This window comes from Crocuta crocuta, unplaced genomic scaffold (genome assembly GCF_008692635.1).
Source record: "Crocuta crocuta isolate KB4526 unplaced genomic scaffold, BGI_CrCroc_1.0 scaffold168, whole genome shotgun sequence".
Taxonomy (NCBI): domain Eukaryota; kingdom Metazoa; phylum Chordata; class Mammalia; order Carnivora; family Hyaenidae; genus Crocuta; species Crocuta crocuta.
In genome coordinates this window covers 6,045,397-6,057,598 of record NW_027532591.1, presented here as the reverse complement: position 1 = coordinate 6,057,598, position 12,202 = coordinate 6,045,397, and the positions used below count along the sequence as shown (strand labels likewise).

Sequence of the window (12,202 nt, the reverse complement as noted above, 5' to 3'; positions counted from 1 at the left end):
GGTTGGCTGTAGGCGTATAGGCAATTCCCTCCCCCTTCCTTTAGTTATTAAAAAAACAAAAACAAAAAGCGGTATAGCAGGAGACTTACATTTGGCTTAATGAGGGAGTTCCCAGTATGAAAAATCTCATCTGGGAGCTGAAAATGTTTTGGCCAATCACATGTCTTAACCAGAGTCTGGCTACAACTGCTCGGGGTGCCTTTGTGCTTGTCAAGAGCGTTAAGCGCATTACTTACTGATTTTCCTGTAGGAAGAGCTGGTGCCCTGGGCTTAGCCACACTTTATGGTCCTCTACTCCAGAAGAGGGAAAATGAATCTTCTGGAGCATGGTGCTGCAGGAGGAGGAGGAGGAAGAAGAGGAGGAGGAGGAGGAGGAGGAGGAGGAGGAGGAAGGGACTATAATAGACGAACACTGCTGTTCTGAGGAGCTGCTAGGTAGCGTTTCTGCCACAGACACGAATGATTTAATGAAGAAAGTAGAAGTGAAGAATCTGTCGAGCAATTCATCAATGAACTGCAGTTCCCTATTTCAGGGACAGCAGGCTCTCTAAGTAGCATGCAGAGCAAGTTAATCTGTACCCAGGGCCTTTTAACACATTTGCTCAAGACTATAGTGTCAGCTCCTGTTATACCAGCAAAGAGGATGCGTTCTTCCAAGGGGATAGTTGGCTTTCATTTGATTGAAATGCTTGGTATGTTTAAACGCTTGTCTTGAGGCCCTCTGAAGTCTTTCAGTTGGGTAATTCAGTTGTTTAGTACTGTTGTTATTAAACAAATTATAAACACCATGTGAGAGATCGCTGGTCCTCACATAAAGGCAGTGCTAAAGCTTCATCAGCACAGCCCTAGAGTACCTGCTCTGTGGAGTACTGGGCTGGCCACAGGACGAGGGCCAGTAAGACCCGATCCCACGATCCAGTGAAGCAGGTGCACATGCAGGAAGTAGTGAAAGGCACAATGGGGATTAAAACTTGTGTCCTGTCATCCGCAGTGTCCATAGCGGCCACAATCATCTATGCCTATGCTTGGCTGGTTCCTCTTGCACTCTGGGGTTTCCTCATGTGGAGAAACAGCAAAGTCATGAACATTGTTTCCTATTCGTTTCTGGAGATTGTCTGCGTCTATGGATATTCACTCTTCATTTATATCCCCACGGCAGTAAGTACTTACTTATTCTGAGTGATGCTCTGGGCTTGTCGGACATTCAGCCAGCGTCATCATTCCTAGCGTGACACCGATGCACACCTGAAAAATGCCATTTGAATTTAGAAGTTCAGCTGGCATGGGGATAGGGAGCCAGGCACGTTTGCTGGATCTGGAGCCCTTTGTTCTGAGAGCACGTACCTCAGTCTGCATGTTTCTCCAGCTGTCCTGAGAGACCCCAGTGGCAGATGGGGCCCAGCTGCTGATTGGCTCAGGGGCCTTTACAGATACCCGTGCCTGGAATGAACAGATGCCTCTCCGAACTGCCTCTCAAAAAGCCCTCCCCTTCCTCCTTGTCTTTCAGGTGCTGTGGATCATCCCCCAGAAAGCTGTTCGTTGGATTCTAGTCATGGTTGCCCTGGGTTTCTCAGGCTCTGTCTTGGCAATGACATTTTGGCCAGCTGTCCGTGAGGATAACCGCCGCATCGCACTGGCCACAATTGTGACCATTGTGTTGCTTCACACGCTGCTTTCTGTGGGCTGCTTGGTACGGTCTTGTTCCTGCGATCTTCGTGTGTGCTTTAGATACAGATGCTGAAAGACCTCAACCTGTTATTCACAACAAACAGGTCTTTTAAGACAGGCTCCATAAAATTAATATTGTTTTAAGTAGACTGTCCTAAATGGGAAGTGGTAAGTTGATGAGAATTTGATGGTAATCTCTGGCTTTACCTAATTTCTGACATTTGTTAAGATACAGAGTCTGGCCAGAGGAAGTGGGGGTGCATGAGTGTCTATAAGAGGTTGGGGGAGCAGGGGCGGGGGGATGTCTTTCCTGGTTTTCTGCACATATCTAGAAAGAGTTTTGAAATGTCAGGTTCCATAGATGGAAAGCGTGAGGACGGAGTCAAATTAGGAAAGGGGAGATATTTTCAAGGTGAATAACATTTAAAATATTTTTTTAATGTTTTATTTATTTCTGAGAGAGAAAGAGAGACAGCGTGAGCAGGGGAGGGTCAGAGAGAGAGGGAGACACAGAATCTGAAGCAGGCTTCAGGCTCTGAGCTAGCCATCAGCACAGAGCCCGACATGGGGCTTGAACCCACGAACCGTGAGATCGTGACCTGAGCCGAAGTCGGACGCTTCACCGACTGAGCCACCCAGGCGCCCCTCAAGGTGAATAACATTCAAATGAGGTTTTGAGTTCATGTATTTGGGTGTCTTTCTAGAGAGAGTGTGTGCTTCTCAGTCAGATAGGCCCAGATTGAAGACCAGCTCTGTCACTCACAGGCTGTGTGAGCTTGGCCATGGTGTCTAACCTCTCTGAATCTGGACGTCTTAATCTGTAACTTGGGCATAAAATTTCCTGCCACCTAGGGTTGTTCTGAGGATAAAATAAAATAGTACATATGAAACAGTTAATATAGAACTAATATAGAACTAGTTAATATAGAAATGCCCATAAGTTAGGTCCCTTTCCCATGGTCCTGAGGAGACACTGTTTTATATCTTCTGTGCACACTGCACGTGAAAAGTGCTGTCCACATCCTTAATAAGGCCTGATGTAGGTTTGTAAAGAACACTGAGTCCAAGAATGTTGAGGTCACTGACGAAGGAAAAGATGAGCCCACAGGAGGGTCTCCATATTGCGTGTGTCCAGACCCTCGGTCAGCTTTTACAGTTGTGGGAGTAAACATTTCTTTGGCACCATTTGATCTGTGATATTTTTATGTAGAGAAGCTGGGTCATTAATAAGATCCTGATACCTGATCATTGAACAAGTCTCAAAAAGTGCCAAGTTTTTGAAACTGAAACACAGCCCTGGTTTATGTGCACTTTCTGTGTCTAAGCTTTAAATTCTTGGGACAGAGGACTGCTGGTTTGACTCGTGGCAGTGACACCATTAATTTCAGGCACTTGCAGTCCCTGGGCTGATCCCTTGTAATGGTGCTGCAGCTTTCTTGACCCTTCTGTCCACTGAGGAAGAATGTCCTTTCTCATTGTAGCCCTCTCACCGGTGTCGCCCCATATCTCCTGAATATTTCCCCCCACGTACTCAGTTGAAGAGTTGGTGGAGAGGAGGAGGCAAGAGAGGAAGCATTGCTGTGTTCAGTTCTGTGAAGAATGGAGAGGAGGCTGGCAGATCGGACGATGGGGCGGGGAGGGGTGTGGGGGTAATATTATTGAGAATCTCTTCCCTTTGGTACGGGTGGAAGGATCTGTTACCGCCTATGCCTGTTACTCCCTTCTGAGCTAGATGACACTGAAGTGAGGATTTACCTGCCCATCCTGCTGCGCTGGAACTTTCTGGAAGAGAGCACTATAATGTACTATATGTTATAAATATATATGAATTATAGTGCTATAATTTCTGTGATGAAGTAGAAAGAGCACTGACTGGGCTTAGCTTTGTGAGCCTAGCAGAGTGACTTCATTCTCAGAACGCTGGCTTCCTCCGGTGTCAACGGAGATTCATATTTGTGGGCTCTTGTGAGACTCCATGAGGTGGCTGTGAGAGCCCTTCATATGTTGTGAAGGGTTCTTCAGATGTAAAGAAGTTACCAAGAGAGTCCTGTGTGATCCGAAGCTGCCAAGGCCGCTCTGCTGCCTGTTCCTCCTGAGTGCCCAGTGAGAGCGGTCCGAGGTCACACAGCTCGAAAGACAGGGCCCTTTCATTGGTGCCTCTCACCGGGGTCTTCCCGCCTCTCTCCAGAACATCCTTTCCATCATACACCCGGCTGGGAAGTTGGAGGAGAGAAGGAGGCAGGAGAGAAGGCCTCTCGTTCACTTCTACCGGACTCCGAGGAGCTGGGCACGTTGGATGATGGAGTAGGGAGGGAATTGCAAGTGTAGGAACCCTCTGGGAGGGAGGCGAGTTTTCTCCTCCTCGTGGAAGGGAACCATCCCACGATCAGGTGTTTGGCCCAGGCCCCCTGTGCCTGAGGTTTTGTTCTCTGTGCCAGACATGGCCTCCTCTTATCTCTTCTGGAGATGTGCAGTGCAAGAGGCTGAGGCAGATGTTAGGAGACAGGTCGGTCCCAGCTCTGTCCCTCCCTGCTTTGGTTATTTCCCCTCTCTGGACCCTACCTTCTTACTTAGAAAACGGAGCTGCAGGAACATCTTTACTTTTGTAAGGATTGAGTGATACGTGCAACATGGATGATACAAGCCATGCAAACGGCAGACATTATGATTATTGGAAGGGCAGAAGGGAGAAGAATTGGCAGGGGAAGGGCACTGGCCGGCCACATGGCTTGGGTTCTCACTCTGCCCCAGCGAGCACGGATTGCCAGTTTTAAAGCTTCAAGATACTAAAGCGCATGACAGCCCTCTGTGTGCCAAGGGCCCCTCAGGGCTCACAGCTATATGCTAAGTTGGTAGTGGGACACTCCTGGTCGGGGGGACTGAGGCGGCACCAGAGGGTGCACCCTTGACTGGTGTATTTGAGATGTACAAGCCTGTGTTTACCGTGGTTGCTGCTGATAGTGGGCAGCCCTGTGCCCTAACTCTCTGCCAGCGGACACTCCCAGCCCTACTTCTAGAAAGCCTGATGTCTCATCCTGAGGCCTCCACAGTGCCTAGGTAAAGACTGGGTATAGTCTACAGCCATACCACCCTGAACGCACCCGATCCTGTCTGATCTAGACTGGGCTTAGAGTTAGGTGCCAAACTGCAGGCTGCACTGGAGAAGAGAAGAATATAGTTTTTGGAGCCAGACACAACGAATTGAAGCCCTTAGACACAGGGTTGTGTAGCCTTGGGAAAATATCTATCTTTTTGAGCCTCTACTTGCTTCTCTTTAAAATGGGGATAAAATTGCCTATTACAGGATTATTGAGTAGATTAATGGTCTGTGCGCCTGGTGCACAGTAGGCACTCCCTGAATGACAACTGTGACTATTGCTAACTATTTGTGGAATTAATGAACTAATGAGTGACAGAATTATAGTTTTCCCTTAGAGATCACTTTTTCCAGTCCTTCCATTTCACAGATTAGAAAACTGAGACTCACAGGGGTAGAGTGATTTGTCCATACTGTGTGAGTTACTAACAAAGCCAAGTTTAGAACCTGGCCTCTTGGCTCATTCTCTCTGATGAGGGTTTTGTCCAGTAGTCTAGAAGAGAGGCACTGTTCTTGCCTCATGGGGGCTTTGTGGCTCCACCTTCAAGATACTGGAGGGGCCCAACACTAGTAGCATGGCCCCTGTCCCCTCCTTAATTTAGGGACCATTCTTTCCCTGCCTCAGAAAACAAGGGCCCAAAGGGACCCTAGGAGGAAGGCTAATAGGATTGCTCAGGGAATGTGACAAACTAGAGTCGCCTTTGCAGCTGGAAACTTGGAAATGGATTGTTGACGAGCTAACACAGAATAGGAGTATGTTGGGGAAAGCTCTAGTGTGTCATCTTGGTGCCCCCTTCTGGCTGATAGCAGAGCTGGCGAAACTGTTCTTGGCTTTTTATCCATTTACTCCTAATGCCCTGGCTCCAAGGGGGAATCACAAGTGTGCAGTGATCCCTGATCTATTAAGAGTTCACCTTTGGTTTGAGCAACCCAGGTATTTCCCTGGGCTAAAGTCAAGATTCGCAGACCTTGAGACAGGTCGGAAGATCCTCCTTGGTTTTCCCCCTCTTCCATCTCCTCCTGATTTTTGACAGTTAAATTGTAGCCGTTGAGTGGAAGCACTTATCAAACCTTTCATTTCCACACTGAAGAATTATGAGGTAAGTCCTGCCTGGCGCTTTCTTTCAAAGGTCTTTACCAAGAGCCAGCGGGTTTAGCAGCAATCTGTTGTAGTTAAGTTCATTAAATACTGGCTGTTTGCATAATGGGCCGGACCCCACGTCAGAGGCCGGTGGCCCAGGGACAAGGAGGATGTAGTCTTCACCCTGGAGGAGAGACTGTAAGGTAGTGATTAAGAGCCCGAGGAGCTTGGAGTCAGCAAAGACACGACGCTCCCACTCATTGGCCATGTGCACCTGATTGAGTGACAGCCTCCCTGAGCCTCAGTTTTCATTTGTCAAATGAAGACACCAGTAGCACTCTCCTGGGGTTGTTATGCAGATGAAGTCATATGTAGTAAGTGCCCAATAAATAGTGGCTAAATTTTTAAAAGTTACAGTAGAGTAGGTGAGATGGACAGAAACAGAGCCGATTATAGTTTAGTGGGATGACAAGTGTGACAGAGGGGAACGTAGGGGCCGCTAGAGCCCAGAGGTACTATTAGCATGAAGTCTGGAACACTCGAGCAGATCATTGTGTTTTAACTCCCCTCATGGGTTTCCTTCTCCTGCAGGCATACTTTTTTGACGCACCGGAGATGGACCACCTCCCCACAGCGACAGCTGCTCCAAACCAAACAGTTGCAGCAGCCAAGGCCAGCTAAAGAGGAAAGTAAGAGATTATCTTTTCATTGTATTTTTTGCTGTTTGGTACAGTCAGAAATGGGCAAGTGAAACACTTCTGTTCCTGTCAGAATCAAGAACCAAGAGGGCCAGACCCTTTTGTCTTTCCGTACGATTCACTGTGGCATTTGTACATGAGCATATCTGCCTATATGTGTCCCTTTAGCTGAAGGCCTCAACTGTGAAACCTATGTGGCATGGCTTGGTTTGATAGATTTGGGAGATGTGAACTCTAAGCTTCTTCATTAGAGGAGGTCCTGCCTTCTGGTCCCAGCGTGCCCTACCCTCTGCTCTCTGCCCCCTTTCCTAGGAGCACAGTGTGGCTGCGTTCTGTTTGGTTACCATCCTGGTGGTTTTTCTAGTTTCCCTGTGACTTCTCACCGTGGCCTCACACCCGGGGTGTGACTTCTCTTGAATTACTCATGGGGTTCTCCAAAGCTTACACATTCTCATGCCTGGTTTGCTCTATGGCCTCTTGGATGATTCCACTTCCATGGTTAGCTCCGTTGGTTAGAGCACAGGAAGAGGAGGCCATTCCTTCATGGCTTGCTCCCTGCCTCCCTGTTCCAGCTCCTCTGTGTACCAAGGCTGCAGCCATGCTGAACTTCTTGCCCTTGCCAGAGCACATATGCTTTTGTACTTGCTGTTCCAGATGGCTGACATGTTCCCTCTCTTCCAATCATCATCACTTACCTTGTGATCCTAGTATAGCTTGTATTATACATCACTGCTAATGGTGCTTGAAATACTAAGTGCTCACTGCGCGTCCATCTGCCTGTTCATTTGTTCATTCATTGATTCATTTGTCCTCCATGGACTGGTATGTCCTCCTGAGGTATGAACGGTTTGACTCAGTTCCATGAGAACAAGAAATGGGTATTACCCTTTATCTTCATTGCTCACCACAACACAGTGGGTGCTCAGTAAATGTTTGTGGAGTGAATGAATGAAGCTATACTCTGCCCATGATCTCCCAGCGGGCTAAGAACCTTTAGTCTGTTTTGTAATCATAGGGTGACCTCCTCTACCAGAGTCACTGAGTGGTGCAAAGACTAGGGCCTTTAGAGTCAAGTAGGACTAAAATGAGATCCCGGCCTTACCTTGTACTGGCCGTGTACCTGGGGCAAGGAGCTTACTCTCTCGGAGCCTTGGCCAACATAACTGTGAAATAAGAACGATACAGTACATACTCTAAGACTTCAGTGAAGATGAGAGATCACGTTTATAAAAGCTCCTGGCACATAGTTAAGGTACTCGGTGACAGACTGAATGAGTCTGAGAGTGTTGAATTTGTGTTGAAATTTGGTGGTTATCACTGGTTTTTACCTTGAGCCTTTATTTCCTTTTTGTAAAACAGCTAGATTTTTTCTCTTAGTTGAGGAATTTGGGTTGCAGGCCTTGCACATTGACAAGATATGGTTGGTCAAACAAAGACACCTCTGGCGGGGTGGTTGGAAAGACAGTTGCCCCAGCCGATGGAATGACTATGGTAAATGTCACAGCCCACCTTCCCTTCTTCCTCTCTTCACAAGGGGGTATGATGTTAGAATCAAAGATCAGAGCCCTTGCATACAGGATGGGTTTCCCTCCCCACCCCTTTTTTTAAAATTAGTTTATTGTCAAGTCAGTTTCCATATAAAACCCAGTGCTCATCCCCACAAGTGCCCTCCTCCATGCCCATCACCTCCCTCCCCCTCCCCCCACCCCATCTGCCCTCAGTTTGTTCTCGGCATTCAAGAGTCTCTCATCATTTGCCTCCCTCCCTCTCCCCTACTATTTTTTCCCTTCTTCTCCCCATGGTCCTTCGTTAAGTTCCTCCTAATCCTCCTATACGTGCAAACATATGGTATTTGTCCTTCTCTGCCTGACTTGTTTCGCTCAGCATAACACCCTCAAGTTCCATCCATGTTGCTACACATGGCCAGATTTCATTCTTTCTCTTCCCTCCATTTTTTATAATGAGGAAGCTGAGGCCGAGAGAGGACAGTGCCTTGCCCAAGGCCATCCCAGACTTTTGGAGCAAACCAACAAGTGTACATTGCATTTCATTCTACAGAATACTTTCCAGGTCACTCTCTCTTTGTCCACTCTTACCAGCCTTGTTGACCCCATTGTATAGATGAGGAATCTGGACTCATGAAGTCCAAGCTGACTAAGTTTACCTACCTCTTAGAGGCAGAGCTGGGACTCAAACTCATGTTTTCTGGAGTCAATTCCTGAGGTCTTTCCAATTTCCTACCTTTCAGGTTGATGTTCTTTTTACCAATAAAATTTGCAGGCTCCTGCTGCTGGCCTTTGCCCCCTTTAAGGAGCCCTCCTTTGCTGGTCTAGAGATGGTTCAATTCAGAGAATCCATACTTTTTTGATTGCACAACCTATCAAGTTAAGAATTTAAGAATTTTGAGGGCTGTATTAATTATCTACTGCTGCCTAACAATATTACCTCAAACCTCACACCTTAAATGACACCCATTTATTAGTTCGCAGTTTCTGTGGGCCAGGAATCTGGGCATAGTTTAGCTTGGTTCTCTCCTTCAGGTTCTCTTAACAAGGCTGCACTTAAAGTGTTGGCCTGGGCTGGGGTCTCATCTGACAGCTGGACTGGAGAAGGATCTTCCTCCCAGCTCACGTGGTTGGTAGCTGGATTCACTTCCTTGTGGCCTGGAGGCTGTCCCTAGTTTCTTGCCACACAGGTCTCTCCATAGAATGACCAAAGTCATCAAAGCTGTAAATGTAGGTAATTGACAGTCTGTTAGGAAGACAGAATATCTGTAATGTAAAGAAACCATGGAAATGATACCTATCACCTCTGCTGTATTCTTTTGATTAGCAGCAAGTTACCAGTCTTGCTCGCACTCAGTGGGAGGGGATTACACAAAGGCATGAGTACCTGGAGGCAAGGTCGTTGGAGGGCATTTTTATATCATTTTATTTTTCAGCTTTATTAAGCTATCATTAACAAATAAAATTGTAAGATATTTCAAGTGCCCGTCATGATGACTTGATATACGTATACATTGTGTGCAGGCCATTTTGCAGTCTGTCTGCCACAAGCACATACCCTAGTAATATGTGTGTATTTAAAGTGTTTATGCATTTTGTTGTCAATCCATACAGTAACCACTAAAGCTCAGTTTCTTCTTTTTTTGATGAAAAATAGATATTAACAGAAGTTCTAAAATTTCTCTTCCATCAGGCGGGTTGTTTTTGCAGCCCACTGCCTTAGAATGGGCACATGGTAGCTTGTTTGCCTTACGGTTTGATTGTCTACACACTTGTTCAGCTCCTCTTGCAGATGGGGTTCGCTGAGTCTTAGCAGAGAAGGCCCTGGAACAAGGTGGGTCTCTTCCTGAGATTGAGGTCCAGGGGGAAGAGGCTGAATCTGATTGGACTTGGACTTCCCCGTGCTTGGCCTGATGCCTGCCTGGCACAGAGAGAGCGAGTGCTCAGTTAAAGTTGGGTGGTTAGAGGTAACCCTTAATAAGATTAAGGCAAGAGTGGGATGTGGGCTTCTACTAGGAGTGTCTTGGCTCACAGAGTCCTAGACATCATTTACTGTCTCACTCAGTATTTACTTGAGGCAACTCTGTGGCCCCCATGGGCCAGGCACTGGGGACCTAGAAAATCAGATACAATCTGCCACGGGGAGCCTTGGTCCATGGGTAAAATAGCTAAATAGATAATGGCGGACTATGTGAGAAGTGCCCTACCCAAATTGTGAATTGATGAGCATGGTGGGAGCACAGAAGCACTGACTCCTTTGGTCTGAGGGAAGGCTTCACAGAAGGGGTCTTGTTTGAGTCAGGCCCTTAAGGTTGAGCAGAAGCAATCAATTACCTGTTTTTCTGAAGAGAGTAGTCAGCTTCCCATAGCATTTGGGAAGGTGAAGTCATAGGTTGTTCATTGGGACACAGTGATGCGATGTGGGCTCACATTGCTGAGAACAAGAACATCTGAGCCCACTTGGAGGAGAGAGGTAGAGACTGCAAGGGCAACAGTTGCTTGGGTCTCTCTGCCTTGGCCGAGAATACCTGACATCAGCCTGGTGAGGGGCTCTTTCAGCCTGCTCCTGCATTAGGACTTGAGTTCCTTCCTTACATTTTATTATGAAGGCTCCAGACTAATGTCCCAGGTGCTGTAAACCTTCAGAGAGTCAGAAGCTGTCATCTGAGAAAAGCCTGGACCCTTTGCAGACCTCCCATCCTGATTTATACAAATTTGACGCCTTTGGGCTTTGCTCAAATCTATAAACTTGGGTGTCAGTGTCTCCATTTGGGCGTCACATCTACAAATGAGATAGTGATGAACAGTTTCTTTGGAGCTTCCCTGGCAGAAGCATCAATCGCTTTGCCAGTGAGAGGGTGTCCAGAGCCCCAGGCAGTGCAGATTTATGAGCTGGCTGCCTTCTACTATAATCTCTAGCCTCCCAGCTTTCACTGAAAAAGAATGGCTTCTAATCTCACAGATAATCTTCCTCATGTAAATCTGTGCATTGGAGGGCTTAGCTTGGCATGGATTATGGGGGGAGCTCTTCCTGGAAACTCAGGATCATAGATGAGCTTCCAATTACTTGTGATCAGGGAAACTACCCCTATATGAATCATTGAGATATTATAGAAGCTACTTGTCTTTCTTCTTCCCCCCTTTCTTTTCTTCTTTCCTTTGCTCTTCCTTTTTAAAAATTAACCTATCGCCCGAGGGCCAGTGCCATTTCTTCTCTGAGCCAAGACCCTGTGGAAGCCTAGAAACTGTCCCTTGGGAGTCTTACTTTGGCTTGTGAGAGGGAGTATGTGAAGGACCGCATTCAGACGGGGCTGCCTTCCCAGGAGCAGTGACAAGTGGGTCTGTCTGGAGGAAGGAGGCCAGCAGATAATTACATTGCAGTGTGATAGGGCTTTAATAAGAGATCAGCAGAGCACTCGAGGAGATTCCTTTGTAATTAAAACCCTCCTGATTTGATACATAGGTTTTTTGCAATTATCCTTTCACTCACTCGGGTTAGGAGGGGTCCTTTGGCCAGCCAAAGCTGACCCTTTTACTACGTTTATACACATCAATTCCATTGTCCTGAAATCAGCTTTAACCCAGTGCTGCCATCCCCTTTAACACAGCATCCGAACAGTGGGACTTTACACCACGGCTAACACTGTTTTCTACCAGCCCCTATCTGTTTTCCACACCAAGTCTGAAAAGTCCCTGCCGGAGAATCCATTTGCAGTTTCCGTGCTATTTCTTCTTCTTGGTTCTCTTTCTTTGAAGTAAGCTGGGAGAACCTGGGATGGAGAGTGGGTCAACACTGTAACTTCTTATTCTTTGTTAAACTTATTTTGTGGCAAGTCTTCAAACATGGGCAAAAGCAGAGCGAACAGTATAAGAATCTCCACATACTCATGGCTCATTTTCCATTTTGTCAGCTCATGGTCTGTCTGATTTCATCCATACACCCTTCTATTCCCTCCTATTCTTTTGAAGCAAATCTAAGGTATCCTATTATTTGATCCACAGATATTTAAATTCTGAATCTACAGAAGATACTTTAAAAAACGTAAACATAATATCATCATCACATCTAAAAAATTATAACCCCTTAATGTAAAGTATTGGTATCTGTATTGTAAAGTATCCGTGCTTCACAGATACTGTGATTTTTACAAAT

At 46.6% G+C, this 12,202-nt stretch overlaps 1 protein-coding gene across 3 annotated transcripts in view; it reads left to right on the top strand.

The window, feature by feature from the left end:
- The window catches only part of YIPF1 (Yip1 domain family member 1), a 37,414-nt gene that overhangs the window by 18,107 nt on the left and 7,105 nt on the right, over positions 1-12,202 (top strand). For all 3 annotated transcript variants that reach the window (XR_013338961.1, XM_077779833.1, XM_077779834.1), the window contains 3 exons: positions 992-1,158; positions 1,508-1,690; positions 6,438-6,535. Coding sequence is in view for 2 of the 3 variants with exons in the window: in XM_077779833.1 (XP_077635959.1) it covers positions 992-1,158; positions 1,508-1,690; positions 6,438-6,527 (440 nt within the window). In the remaining variant the exon portion in view is untranslated. The remainder of the gene's footprint in view (positions 1-991; positions 1,159-1,507; positions 1,691-6,437; positions 6,536-12,202) is intronic.